The sequence below is a fragment of the Sabethes cyaneus genome, chromosome 3, assembly GCF_943734655.1.
Source record: "Sabethes cyaneus chromosome 3, idSabCyanKW18_F2, whole genome shotgun sequence".
NCBI classification, from domain to species: Eukaryota; Metazoa; Arthropoda; class Insecta; order Diptera; family Culicidae; genus Sabethes; species Sabethes cyaneus.
The window spans coordinates 179,887,029-179,902,590 of NC_071355.1; the positions used below are offsets into that span (position 1 = coordinate 179,887,029).

Consider the following 15,562-nt stretch of genomic DNA (forward strand, 5'->3'; position numbering starts at 1 on the left):
TATTTAGAATTTTTATTTTTATTAACAAAATCTTTACACACTTCTCGTTCCTTCGTCGCTTAGCCAAGGACATCAAGGTTTATATCACGAAATCCTTACCACCTAGAACGATGCTTTCTTCCACAAAAATATACGCGAACACGAGATCTTCAAAGTTACTTGTGGCATTTTACAGGAATTGCTCGCTAAATGGCGTTTATCTGGAAAAATCGATTTCTTTTGGTCTCAAATTTTTGGGTTCTACTCGTGTAAATCGTTCTTGTTCTCGCTAAGGTTGATTAGATAAACAAGATATGAAGTGAAGTGACATAGTCCGGCGGTAGATAAAACCTTGGTGAACGGTTCAGAATTCATCCACCAGATAGTGTACGTGTACCATTTTAGAAATATTGGTCGTTGTTAAACAAGTTGGTAACAGGCAAGATTTTTGTCTTCGCAAGATGGTCAGATATATTAGATTCATCCTATGATAGTTTGTTTAGTACAGTTTTTAATAACTAGGCGATGCTATTGTGCTTTTTGTTTAGATTTATTTATTGCGTATGAACATATTGTCTCGTTCACAAAAGAGCGAAAAGCGGAACTTTTTTTTGCTAGTGTCTTTTGCTTTCATTTTATCATTTATGGTCTCCAGCACTTTTGTTCGTATGAATATCCCCCTTAATCTAAAACTGTCAAAAGTTCGTCATTGCTTACTGTAATCAATATAAAAAAACTTTTTTGTGTTAGGGAATATAGACATAGTTTCTTCGGCAAAATTGTAAATATTGTAAAAACAAGCAACTTTGCTGAAGAAATAAAATTTCTATCTTTATCGACTGCTGAACTATAGGGCATATTCTTTAAATCTTCTTTAAAAATTGGTTGTTCATACTAAGCTTTTCTTAGTTGCATTTCACAAGAATACAATGTTTTAAGCAATTATCGGAGCTTTCAAAATATACGTTTTTGCAGAAGACCGCAAGTCTCTTGGACCTTTACTTGCTGAGTTATCGCATATTCAAGCTTAAAATTTCCATATTCATATTTAGCGTATGTTGGTTGCATTTTACAAGAGTATATGGGTCATTCCACGGGAAATTTACAGTCAAAATTTTTTTTCTCTTCGGAATAGTTTTTTTACGTTCTTTGTTAAAAAAAATCGACACGTATTTTTGTATTTCGATGTTACTGTTGGAATTCGCAAGATATGATTTTTTAAAGTATTGTAATCCGAAAAAATCACTATTTTTTAAATACTGATTGTAAACATAGTTTATAATATCAAAAAATGACTTTCTACCAGATGTGTTCACTATTCCACAAACTTTCAAAATTGGTATACCATACCTCCTCTCGATTGTTTTTCAATAGTTCAATAGTGCATTTTTATAAACAATTGCAATTTTTTCAAAGTTGGAACTTTTTTTTCTCGATTTTTTTTACTTTAAAATATTTGTTAATCTTTCTTAAAGAAGCATGCAAAATTTGGAAATGGAGAAATGAAAACTCTAGAACCTATGAATTTTTATATCGAAGCGCGCACGCTAATGCAAACTAGCGGACGAACGCGTGTGCTTCAACGACACGTTACACTTAATAGCATCAAAGGCGGCCTCGTTATGAAGCCGCCCGTGGGTTAGAACATCGATTGACCATCACCGTTCGCTTCACATTTATACACGCGCTGAAACATAAAAACTCATAACTTCCAGAGTTTTCATTTCTCCATTTCCAAATTTTGCATGCTTCTTCGAGAAAGATTAACAAATATTTTAAAGTAAAAAAAATCGAGAAAAAAAAGTTCCAACTTTGAAAAAATTGCAATTGTTTATAAAAATGCACTATTTAACTATTGAAAAACAATCGAGAGGAGGCATGGTATATCAATTTTGAAAGCTTGTGGAATAGTGAACACAACTGGTAGAAAGTTATTTTTTGATATTACAAACTATGTTTACAATCAGCATTTAAAAAATGGTATTTTTTTCGGATTACAATACTTTAAAAAATCATATCTTGCGAATTCCAACAGTAACATCGAAATAGAAAAATACGTGTCGATTTTTTTTGAGCAAAGAACGTAAAAAAAATATTCCGAAGAGAAAAAAAATTTTGATTGTAAATTTCTGGTGGAATGACCCATATATTTGTTTGTTTGTTTATATTTGAGACCTTTTAACCATATCTGGTCATTCAGGTTACAAGAGTATATGGTTCTAGGCGATTATTGAAGGACTCAAAGCACACGTTTTTGCTGAAGATTGCAAATCTCTAGGACCTTTCCTTATAAAGTCATCGCTTTTGGCTCCTGAAATTAAGGAAAAAAGATTAAATAAACGATAACTTTGTAAGGAAAGGTCCTAGAGATTTGCAACCTTCTGCAAAAACATGTGTTTTGAGTCTTTGAATAATCGCCTAGAACCATATGCGCTTGTAAAATGCAACCAACATACGCTAAATATGAAAAACTGATTTTTAAAGAATTTCCAAAAAAAAAATCTACAGCTCTACACTCGATAGAGATAGAAATGTTATTTCTTTGGCAAAATTGTTTATCTTTATATTTTCTACAACTTTGCCGAAGAAAATATGTGTCTATCTACGAACACAAAAACAATGGACGTGTATCGAGCCTTTCGCGAACACGAAACACGTAAAACGTATGCTTGTCGTACTCTCATTTTGGTGGTTGGGGACAAGCGGAACCCACACAAATTTATAGTACTCGACTTAAGCGTTAAGATGAAGTGCTGATTTCATAAATTTGCTTGCCCTATTTTACCCCAAGGACTCGTGAAGCTATGGAAATTTAAAGCTTGAATATGCGATAACTCAGCAAGTAAAGGTCCAAGAGATTTGTTGTCTTCTGCAAAAACGTGTATTTTAGGAGCTTCGATAATTGCCTAAAACATTGTATTCTTGTAAAATGTAACTAACTAAAGCTAAGTATGAAAAACCAATTTTTAAAGAAGTTTTAAAGAATATACCCTATAGTTCAGCAGTCGATAAAGATAAAAATTTTATTTCTTCAGCAAAGTTGCTTGTTTTTACAATATTTACAACTTTGCTGGAGAAACTATGTCTATATTTCTTAACACAAACAAGTTATTTTTTTATTTTCATTATAGTAAGCGATAACTAACTTTTGACAGTTTTAAATTAAAGGGGATATTCATACGAACATAAGTGCTGAAGACCATAAATGATAAAATGAAAACAAGAGACACTAGGAAAAAAATTCCACTTTCCGCACTTTTGGACTACTGTGCATAGGTCGTCGTCTTCGACATTAATTCGCAATACTAAATAGCCAAGTAATTCAGTTAGGATGTATGGTAAAACGATCCGCAAAAATTAAACATAGTACCGGAAGAAAATGAATACATCTCTAGCGTCGCCTGGCGACTGAATTTTACACCAAAATATTCAGAATAGAGCGGTCTCGACTATTTGAACAATTAAGCAGTTGACAAAAAATCTTACATCTAGTCAGTATTCTAAGCTGCGAGAAAAAGATTTAAAAACAAATGGAGCACCAATGCCACCTACCGATCAAATTCTGAACCACACTATTAGCCATAGGTTTTATCTGTCACAAGACCATGTTTACTTCAAATCTTGTCTATCTGTCCAATTTTTCGGCGAGCAATAACGATTTATACGAAGAAAATTCATAAATTTAAGACGAAAATGTTAATTCTGGCCTGAATTTTGAATAGGTCATAACTGCAAATGAGAGATTCTCTTTGCGTCTCCTCTCTTACGTCTAATACGAGTGCAGGGAAGCATTTCAATGCAATTTTTCTTAACGATTAGCTAGCATATGACGCCAAGAATCATATCGTGCGGATAAGATGCCGTCAAATGTCTTTGCAGCGTCGTGATAGACGTAAGAGAGGAGACGCAAAGAGAATCTCTCATTTGCAGTTATGACCTATTCAAAATTCAGGCCAGAATTATTCTCGCATTAACGCCACATAGCGAGCAAATCCTATAAAATGCTACATGTAACTTTGAAAATCTTGTATTCGCGTATATTTTTGTAGAAGAAGCATCATTCCGGGTGGTAAGGATTTCGTGATATAAACGTCACAAATGTGGAAAAATCCGATTTTTTCAACTTATTTTTACTAAAACTCCTCCTTGTAAAAGGTCCCCCCACCAAGTCACCATTCATAATTGTATCATGTAGTCCATTAAATTATCTGTCTGAAATATCTAAAAATTCGGAAATCCGTCAAGTTTTCGCTGAGATATAGCAGTTTGGATTTTTGGGTCAAACTAACGCCAATGTACAGACAACGTAAGTTTTTCAATACAATTGTCGCAAAACGTAAGTTTTCGGAATTTTGTGATCAAATAACTTCTATAATAAAAGATCTCCGGTAGACACACCTAGTCGCGAAAACGTAGACTAATTAATTTGAATTTTTGAGTCACCGGTAAATTATGTGTGCAATTTAAAATTAATATTTTTCGGTGAATACGATGGAAAAACTTTCCCTTTTCTTTACGTTTCGGTTTACTGATTTCCTTTCAGCCATCTTCAGAATCTTTGTTACAAAAGAATCCTGATTCTGAAGATGGCTGAATAGGAAATCAGTAAGCCGAAACGTAAAGAAAAGGGAAAGTTTTTCTATCGTATTCACCGAAAACTATCAATTTTAAATTGCACACAAGTAGATTAATTCAAAGAAAAATAAAACAGCTAAAGCTTCTCAAAGTGGCCTGGGGTCAAATTGACCCCAATGTACAGACAAAGGGATATTCAATAGAGAAGTTGAATAGCATACAGGATTGTCCATCCTCTTGCCGTAACCCGATTCGAAGGGACATAAGCGTGCATCCGAAATACGCGCACAGAATATTACCCGCTTTAGGGTAGCTTTGATCAGCTGCGCAGGTTGTCCGAAATACTGTTATCGTGCATTATCTACCATAGCTTTTCGCGTTCGACTGTATCGCACGCTGTCTTAAAATTAATAAAAATATGATGCGTGTGTACGATATAGATCCGACATCCCTAAAGGATTTGTCGGAGTATGAAAATTTGATTCGTAGTACCATGAGTCCCATCAATCCCGTCTGGTATTTTGCTTCGAAATCTGTTGCTATCTGGAAAAGATGACGGAACAAGATCTGAGAGAGTGCACCTTGTAGGCGACGTTGATCAGGGTAATGTCGCGATAATTGCAGCAATCCAGCCAATCACCTTTTGAAGGTGGGACAAACCACATCACCTTCGCTCCATTTCTCCGGTAGTTTCTCCTTCTAAATACCGGAAATTACCCAACGAAGTGTCGTTGCAACTGGTTCCTCGCCATGGCTGTAGTTCTGCCTTCTTCCGAGATTTCCTTTCTACTCCCTGTACCTTCTCATAGTAGTTGCGCAAGTTATTAGCTACGAATAGTTGTTATAATTTTTAACAAACACTACTTTGCATCTGGCTTAGTTGGTTTCGAGGAACGATGCTGATCTAACAAGTCAGTCGTCGTATTTTCGAATCTCGGCTAGGCGGTGCTGCTAGATAGAGTCAATAGGATTGTTACACTAGCCCCGTAATTGTCCTGTACTCTACAGCCGGCTGTGAAGTCTGCCAATAAAGAAGGGTCAAGTCTTAGAAGAGACGTCTAAGTCCAAGGTTTTGCTTTTTTGTTTTGCGTCTGGCACTTTATACTTCTCAAGATCGTGACCAACATAGTTCCTTACTCGTCGATATTTGACAAAATTCTCCTAAAGCAACGCTCAGATAATTTTCCAAGGTCTTTTGTTGTCTCCACCACTTGTTGGGATTCACAATCATATTAAAAATTTTGTGCTAGAAGGCTTCGGACCTAATACTTCGCTAACGGCCTTTCCGATGAGTATATTCTGACTAGTCCTCTTCGAAGATTGAAACACTTAACACCTAGGAAGCAGGCCGTACCTCATCCAGCATTCACGTGAATTTCTCGGTAGATCGCGGGTCGTCTTTTTGCCTAATGTTCACCCGAGGAAGACGGGTTTGACGTGTCTGGTAGAGAGTTCTTATATATACAGCTACTAAGTGATGGTCAGAGTCTATATCCGCACTCAAAAGTGCTTCAGAAGCCTTCGGAAAGTTGTTAAGTTTATACATCATTGGCCGTAATCGTTCGTATCGATGTGCAGGCTTTGGTTCCCTATTACCGGCCAATACATTGCTTCTCTGCCGATCTAGGGATTCATATCCCCGATGACGATGACTGTGGCGAACAGTTGTCCTACGTCCAGCCGCACACTTCCTTCTCATCGTTGGGTTTACTCTACTTTCGTGCGAACAGTACATATCGATGATGCTGTAACTAAAGAAACGGCTTTACATTCCCAAAAGACACATCTTGTTGAACGTCTTCCAATTTTTCACGCGATCTTGCATTCTGCTCAAAACGATAAAGCCCATTCCAAGTTCATTGGTACTCTGCTCTGGTAAACTGGGTCTTTCCGCCACAGATCTTGCAAACCTCCTCTCCTTTGCAACAGGTTTCCTACAGAGTTACGATGCCGAATTTGCGGAACACAAGCTGTTCGAGCGGCACTTGGCGATGGTTCATTGTCGATCCTGCGTCGAACAACTCATGTTCCTCCAGTACTGTCGGTCCTGCGCTGCCGTTCTCCAATCCCCTCGAACATCAACTTAACGTGTATCGTCCTCGACAGCGCATATCCATCAAACTCGGGGTCTGCCCCGGGGTCTACAACCTTTTCTTCTTTTATGGGGCATTATGTCCACGTGCTCAGTCCACCACAGCCTACCACATTGTATGACTTTCAATATATCAGTTTATTTGAAGATTTGCTATAGCTCGAGGTTCATGCGTCTGCGCCACACTCCATTTGCTACTTGGTCATTAAATATTGTTCGCAGAATTTTACGCTCAAAACCCTCAAGTACTCTCGGATTGCCTTTCCTCAGCATCCATGATTTATGTCCGTAAAGGGACACCGGGAGTATTATGGCTGTTCCACTGCTCTACGTTGACGTCATCCGCAGAACCAAGAAGCATGTGAGATTTCGAGATGTTAGTCCCGTTCCTTTGCTCGTTAACTCTTCGTCTTGCTGGTAAATGGAAGGCAATGTTGAATAGCAGGTTAGAGAGTGTATCCCTTTGTTTCAATCCATCCTACATCATGGAAGCGACCAAGGTCTCATCCACATTATCTTGACGTTGACACATGAACCATCCAACATTTCACGAAACAGTTTTACTAGTTTCGTCGGAAATCCATACTCTAGCATTATCTGCCACAGATAATTTCGTTTGACTAAATCGTACACCATCTTAAACTACACAAACAGATGATGAGTCTGAAGTTGTACTTCCGGGTCTTGTCTAGTAACCGACGCAGGGTTAACATCTGATCCGTCGTCGTAGAGCGACCCTCACGAAACGCTTTTTGGTACTCACCGACGAAGAACTCCGCTGATGGTCTCATGCCTCAGAACAGGATACGGGAGAGCACCTTATAGGAAGAATTGAGCTGTGTTATGCCAATGCCATAGTTTTCATACTCGAGTTGATGTCCTTTTCTAAAAATAGGGCAAATGAGGCCATCCAACTACTTTGCTGGCATTTGTTCTTCTACTCAGATCCTGACAATGATCTGGTGGGTTGCTGTGTTAAGCCGCTCGCTTCCCGCTATTAGTTCAGTCGGGATAGGTTCGTTCTTCCCAGCAGCCTTATCGTTTTTCAGCTTACTAATTGCCAATCTTTTGCCAAGACGCTACGTTGCTTAACATAACCGACCGCTCTGGTCAGACGCTGTCGTGGGCCGCTCTTAACCTGGAGTGGCAGGCGCTCACTAGGTTGAGGAACGTCGAGCAATCGAGAGCCATATCTGACACGAGATTCCTCGTGCTAACACTAAGTATACGCACGAGTATCCCATTCCGTGTCAGCATACCACCTTAGATTCCACCGAGGTTGGTTTGCCAACTCTCACTAAGGTTATTCGTACCCTGGCTGCTACCACGTGGAAGTAGGAATAGACTAAGAGGTTGAGGACCACTGTAAACTCTATTTTATCGCGTTTTGGTACGTTTTTAACGATCCGACCGTGTGAAGTGGATAGAAAGATTCAAACGCCCTGTGGAACAAACTTCTGGAAAGTTATGTTTGCATGTTCCTTTTTCAAAGAAACTAAAAAACATTTTGGCAAGACTTGGATAACTTTTAAGCTTTGTGAAGAGAAAAAATAATTTCTCGGGTAATTTTGCAAATAGACCTATGTGACAATGAGAGATTCTCTTCGTGTCTCCTCACTTCCGTTCCATTTTAACACACCAGCTTTTTAGAATGAAATTAAAAGAAAACTTATCCAATTTAGTTCTACTATGCATATTTATTCTTGACAGATACATATTTCGCCTACGACTTGCAGGCTTCCTCAGTGTCTGTTTTCGAACCTCTTTTTATTTCATTCCAGGTTTCGTATTCTACTAAGACGCTCCGAAAACTTCAGACACTAGGTTTACATGAATCGGTTACCACCCAGGTAACCGCTAAGCACTGAATTAAGCTTGAAAGCTGCTCTAAATTTGCAAGTTACATGCTGCCAGACATAATTCAGCATTGTCAAAGCACAGCAGCTTTAAAATGGCATTCTCAATGCTGACTTAATATTTACTTGAAGCACTATGAAAAGCTGATTAGATGCTCTAAGCAAGCTTTATTGCCGTTACCGGCGTCAAAAGAGATTTTGAACACTGCTCACACTTGCAGGAAATCTTGCGAACGTACGCGTGATAACAGAAAAAATGCTTCCCTCTCTTTTTGTCTTACGCAAAATCCTGCACCGCCGATTGAATAAACATCTACACGAATCTATAGGGCATATGCATACGGATAATATGCAAGAAATATTTCTATACATGTATGCCATCACATAAAAAGAAAATAAAAGGTAGGTAATTCTCCCAAAGCGCAACTTATGGAAGATATGTGAAAAACAAAATCTTTCCCTCCATTCCGCCTTGATAAGCAAATCAAACATCCGAGTTAAGAATTTCGGTAATTTAAGTAGAGCTATTGGCAGCTGACTCGCAACTACCGTTTACAGATCAACTGGTAAAGGCGTTGCCCTACTCCTCTATTCCTATTCCTATCGACAGATTGACTGGCGGTTCAATTCTAACCGAAAAAGAAAATAACAAAAAGCAATCTTGAAACGTCAACAAAGTACGCCATATAAGCATAACAGAGAGGGAAGATAAAAAGGATGTACAATATATTTTTCGCATTTTTTTATGTTTGACGTTTTACCGTTACGCAACAGGCGTTACGTTTTATGACTTTTGTAAAGCTCCAAGCACTAATGTAGCCGGATATTTCGCCAAAACCGGCTTTCTAGCAGCTTTTTATAGGCATATTGAACTATGCTGCACGATATGGTGTGCACCATAGGCTAATAAAAAGCTAGATTTCTGCTTCTTTAAGTGCTCACTGGTTACTTGGGCAGAGTCACTAGTCAGCTAAATGTTGTGAACATTTTCTTTTCTATGCATTTATGTAGCCGCGAAAAGCGGAAGAGAGCAGACGCGAAGAGAATCTCTCATTGTCACATAAGTCTACTTGAAGAATTACCCGAGATTTGATTAGAAATCTGAAAAGTTACTTTTTGGAAAATTCCTTCCCAAATGCCTACCCACAAAATGAAAAAAGTTTATTCCAATACAATATTTAGTTTCCGAGAATAATTGGGTATGAAATGGAGAAGGCAACTAGGAAAAAGCGCCCAACATGTAGCTCTAGCCATCCCAAGCCCCTATCTAGCGCCTCCACGTGGCCATACCTTGAAATACTTCAATTTGTATAATTGAGTAGTGTTGCGGACAACTGTGGCCGCTAATGCTACGATCGTTTGGCCGATGAGGCGAGATAAATTTTGACAAGCGATAGAAAGTCAAAATGACAAACCGGAAGGAATGGTAGAAGATCGAAAAAAAGGTAACAAGTAAGAAGACAGAATAGAAGTGGGCGTTGAGCATTTTTTGATAATTTGATTAAAGAAAAGATAGTGAAAGGAAGCTTAGTACATATTATTAGATCTAAAAGTGTTAATAAATAAAGGTTGAAAAAGTGCGAGCTGTGAATTGGAGGTTAGGTTTATACGTGCTATCGTGGAATTCGTATAATCGTAACCGTAAAGAGGAAAAGCAGAAGAGTAGAGCGGTTGAAAGAAGGAAGAGGAGGTTGGATAGGAAACATTGATCTTTGATCGGCTAAAGAGTCGATTTCCAGAGATTGTTTGTCGTCAGGCTTGGCATACACTTTTCGCTTCGGTTTTGCTCTTTTGATTAATGCTCCTAGGCCAAGCAGAATTTGAAAAAGTGGTGTAAGGGGCATTTGTAGAGCTAGTAATTATCTATAATATTGTTGAAGAAAGTGAAGCTTTATCTTTAGTATTTACGGCGCTGTAGGGCAGTAATGCCATTGGTAGCAAAAAGAGCGCTCTTTTTGCTACCAAGAGGGTAGCAGCCTTATAGCGCCATAAATACAAAATGCACAGTAATGCTTACTTCAGCAATATTGTAGATAATAACAAATTCTACAAACGCCCCATACATCACCTTTTCAAATTTTGTTTGGCTGAGGAGCAGTAATCAAAAGATCAAAACCGAAGCGAAAAGTGTATGCCAAGCCTGTTTGTCGTCAGTTCCAATTCCGAACAAGTAGACAAGCAAGGCGCGGGGTCGCGTGGTTTTCTGGTAATCGTCATTTTCCAGGATCCCTTCAAGAATTGACTGCGTTAGTGTGAGATTAGATTAGATTAGATACAGTATTTAGTTTCCGAGAATAATTTCTATGAAGTTTGTTGATTGATGACTTAGCAAAAATGGCGTTTTACTACATCGAATTTGTTCCGCAAGGCAATGGAATGCTTAGTTGTACAATTTTTCGCTTGGTATATCACGAGTAAAATTGCAAAACGAGTCAAATGGCTGGTGCTTGAGCGAAGCATGACATTTTAACTATGCAACTTTTCCTGATTCTTTACTTTTTTTTCTGACCAATAACGACGCCGGTCACGACCAAATTGGGTTAAAAATTAACGTAATCATCAGCCTGTACTTACTTCATAAATAGGTAAACAAATCGAATCGATGAATCCCACTTGCATCATCGGTAGTTGGTCTTCCTTTTCCCGATCCATGATATCCTAAAAGCAGTAGCAGATAAATTTTTGCTTGCACCGAAGCCGAAGGTCATTTAAAGAGAAACTAACAATCGGAGTAATATTTAGCTCGTGCCGTTCCACATCTCCTTGCTCGAAAAATTCGGAGCTCACCAGCTCCGCCACTCGTTTCTCGATGTCCCACGGTTTGGAGATGGCGGCCAGATCACACACGGTCATACTCATCGCTCGAAGCAGCGACCGGGGCTCCTCCGCTTGCCACAACGTACCTTGAGCGGTCGGATTCACTAGATTCAAAAACGGGCCGCGTTTCCTAAATATCAAGATGCTTATTTTTATCAAAAATTTCGGATGAGAATGCGGAATTCACCTAAAATACACCGCCAAATCGGTGGATAGGATCGCGTCCTCTAATACTTTTATCACACGGCTGTAGTCGTCGGAGGACAGATTCAGCAAAATCTGATTTCCAGGACTGTTGATGATCATCAGACACTGGTCGAAGTGGTGATGTTCCATCGTTGAAGTGGAGTACAGTTGAGCTAGTGGCGATGAAGCTCTGAAAAAGTAAACTCGATTGAAGCATGCTTATGGAAACGACAGTGAAATTTCGAAACGAACTTAATCTGGAAGGAATTATTGGTCCCGCGGTGATCCAGGTCATGGCACAGACAGGCGATGATCAGCGCGAGGCATTCGATCTCGCCGAAAATTTTCCACCACTGCGTCGACGTCAGAATGGCAAACATCATCTGCGTCACGTTGAACGCGTGCCGCCAGTTGTGGTAGGTAACGTTCCGGTAGTTTTTCTTCACCGAAAGCAACCACCGGCAAAGTACTTCGTAGTCGATGTGAAATCGCTCGACCAGATCGAGGTCCAAAAACATTCGCAAGCAAGCCTTCAGTGTGTCGTCGTCCTCCATGTCCAGGTCGTCGAATTTAAAATCATGCAACTGGTAGAAGGCAGCCGATGGCACTTTAAGTTGCTGCAATATCACATTAAAAGATAAGATTACTGAAATGGCAAACGTTTAACGATCTATCCGTACCCGTAACCGGTAGGCATCATCAATCGTTGCCGATGCATGATAACTGAGCACCTCCAGCGTTACGCTCTGTTTGGCCATCGCCACAATCGCTTTCTCGTACATGTGCGTATTGTGGATGCCCATGCCGCAGAAGATGGCGAATGCTTCCACGAAGTTTTCGTCATTTTTGGTAAAAGTCTAAAAAAAATCGCATAATGATTGTATTGTATACAACTGGGTGTAGGAATAAATGTGTACACTTACTAGCTCGTCAAACTTATTGATTAGCTGGATTACACCTATAATTTGACTTAGAGAATTTTTGATCGCCATACAAAGGATTGTTTTGTGCTGGAAACCTTGTCCCTCGTCCACACTCGGATCGAACCGGTCATCCTCGTAGGCGTTGCAAATATTTACAGTCTGTCAAAGCGATAAATGATGTAATTAAATTTATGGTTAAACGTAATAAGTATCAATCGATGAGAGTAAACAAGCGTAAAAACAATTATAGAAATTAAATCAGTGCGACTCACCTCGCCGGTCGTAGCCACGTAACCGGTGATGCCTATATTGATAGGAAAACGCGACTCGAATGGACTCGTCCTGGGGTCGCTCTCGTCTCCGCTGAGATCAGTGGCTTCAAAATCGAACACGCGCGAAAAGCTTCCCTTCGACGCTTCGTGCACCAGTAGGATCTGAACAAATTATAGTAAAAAATATAATATTTGAATGACTTCTGGCAAATTGAAAATCACGGCCCGCTTACTTGAACTCTTTGGCATTGAATTAAGCTCTGCATGTGGGTCAGTATCCGGAACACCATATGCTCGATGGTGCTCTGCTCCTCGAAGATCATCCGGGCCAGATCCAGCAGGACTTGATTTCGTTTCACCTCCAGTTGGGACTTCTCGTACAGTTGAGCATTCCGTAGGCCGATGCCGCAAAATTGCAAATAAGCAGCAAACACCTGAGGAGGATGTTGGAAAAGAAATGACACATTTTTAAGCTGTTTGAAATTAATTAATCTCAAGAGAAAAATATTCTGGAATAGAGTTTTTTAGACCAAAAGTTTAAAAAAAATGTAAAAATTGCTTTGTACCGTTCTGATTCAAACTTCGAACACTTAAGCTATGCTGAAACTTTCTTCAAAGAAAAATGTTCGAAAACATCTTTATTCTACTCCCATAAATGATTTAATAGCATGACAATTTAATTATTTTCGTGTTAAAATTTTGAAAATGAGGGTAAAATATTAATTTACATTGAAAAACAATAAAAAACTGCTGTTCGGTTTTGATTCAAACTTCGAACACTTTCATGGTCGACATTCAAACCTCGAATATTTCAATCTCAGACTTCGAACACTTGTATTACTTTGAAAAGTATTAATGTTTTTAGTGTCATTTAACTTAAATAAGTGAAATTTCATCCTTTTTCTAAACACTGTCTTTTTAAATCCACCTTATAGTATGATCTAAAGTTTTCACACAATAATTAGTTTCAATCCGTACTTCTGTAGTCAATTGCTAATATTTTCCAACTCTATGTACCACATCTGAAGCAAGGTAGCTTTGTACAGCTTTACAATGCAGATAGTTCATTTTCCCGAAGGAAAATACGGAAAAACCGGATATTATTCGTGGGTGTTCGAAGTTTGAATCATACCTCAAAACGTGATTCAAACATCGAACACTTTTTATTTATATAATTTCCTTGAAATAATACATGAAATATTGTATTCTAACTATGCTTTAGTACATATATATCTTGCACTTACCTAATAATCGCGAAGTGGGAAGGTAAATGTTCTAAAATTGGTAAAATAATGCAAACGAAAAAACAGCTACTTTTGCACGAAACGCTAAGAGTATGCGAACGAAGTTAAAATCTGAGCTCTCACTTTTTTCCAGCGCCTACTGATTTCTTACAGAGAGTCCTACACTTCAATGTCATACCTCACCGGATAGAGGACATTCTAATGAACACGGTGGTGTACAATAAGCATAATATTTTATCAATTAGCGATACTAACGAGCATTTAATTCTGAAGTGTTCGAAGTTTGAGACTGTTCTAAGTTTGAATCAGAACGGTACAACTAAAAATGGCGAATTCATTATGAGTGAAACTGTAACACGGGGAATTTCAATGAAGGATTCGCTAGAGTTCTTATTTTATACTCTTACTTGAATTGTCTTCTTCAAAGTGCAACAAAGAAAAAAATTATTTGTAACTTGAACAATGATGAAAAAAAACCAAACGTCGGGTCCAGAAGGTGTGATTCGCCACAACGGGAAGGGCGTATTACATCATTACGGCAAATGAGCATAAAACCCACATTGTGCGAGAGGTGGTAGGTAGGTAACCAAATCCTATTACCACATCAATGGATGGCTAGCCCATTCAATGAAAAATAAATGGATCGTGAAGATTCCCCACAGTAACGGACCCCCTGTCTCGTGACAGCATTCAATATTTATTCAGCAGCAGCTCATTACAGTCCTTTGTGAGAACCGGTGGCTGCCTATTGTCGTGTATCCGAGTCTTTGCGTCGGTCGTGGCAACTTACCTTCTCGTCGTAAGCGGTAAAGCACTGGTCCCCCTGTTTGTTGATCACCTGTGCTACGCCGACCACGTCCCCGGAGCCATCCTTGATGGGCATGCAGAGCAGCGCCTTTGTACGATAGCCAGTTTGTACGTCGATTTCCCGATTGAACCGTTCGTCCTTCAGGGTCGGCACGTTGACGATGCGTACGTGTAACGAGAGAATTGTCGTAAAATATTTCAATCGAATTAATTTTTGCGAGCAAACTAGTGGCCTTTTAATAAAACATAGTTATTTATTTGATGTACATCGGTATCGAAATTCAATTTCCGTCGAATAATTTATGATCAATGTGCAAGAACCGGCTGCTGGAGTGCTGTGGGGGGATTTTTGCTTCTCTATTGCATCGGGTTGAAAGCCAGAGCTATTCATGTAGAGAATATCATATTATAGTAAATCAAGTTCGGCAAAAAAATCCCATACCACCAGCCACCAAACTATCCGTTAAAGCTGAAGAGAATTATAATATTTCATTTAAATTGTTCTGCATGTGGATGTGGTTATCCTGCTCTATGACAGGGTTCGGAATCCTTGCGGGTAGAGAAAATAATTGACATTAAACTTTCATTGCGGTAACTGAATTTTGGAAAAGATATCCCGTAGAAAAAGGAGATTTATGAGATAGTTTCATTACGATGCGAACGGGTGAAAAACGATTATTTGGAACATGTACAATCATATTATCCTTTCTTGTTAACTCTTTCTTCCTGTCCGAAATAGAGAAGATACGCTGTGGCTAATGGCAAAGTGCACTGCCAACAGCGTAATTTTATTATGTCTTAGATATTGCAT

The 15,562-nt window shown here is 38.9% G+C and overlaps 1 protein-coding gene across 7 annotated transcripts in view; it reads right to left on the reverse strand.

Annotated features, from left to right (window-relative positions):
• The window catches only part of LOC128743995 (dual 3',5'-cyclic-AMP and -GMP phosphodiesterase 11), a 221,272-nt gene that overhangs the window by 3,706 nt on the left and 202,004 nt on the right, over positions 1-15,562 (reverse strand). For all 7 annotated transcript variants that reach the window (XM_053840725.1, XM_053840724.1, XM_053840721.1 and 4 more), the window contains 9 exons: positions 14,735-14,890; positions 12,934-13,134; positions 12,701-12,862; positions 12,429-12,587; positions 12,186-12,362; positions 11,758-12,122; positions 11,507-11,695; positions 11,227-11,449; positions 11,077-11,160 (listed from right to left, as the gene is read on the reverse strand). In XM_053840725.1, the coding sequence (XP_053696700.1) occupies positions 11,077-11,160; positions 11,227-11,449; positions 11,507-11,695; positions 11,758-12,122; positions 12,186-12,362; positions 12,429-12,587; positions 12,701-12,862; positions 12,934-13,134; positions 14,735-14,890 (1,716 nt within the window). The remainder of the gene's footprint in view (positions 1-11,076; positions 11,161-11,226; positions 11,450-11,506; positions 11,696-11,757; positions 12,123-12,185; positions 12,363-12,428; positions 12,588-12,700; positions 12,863-12,933; positions 13,135-14,734; positions 14,891-15,562) is intronic.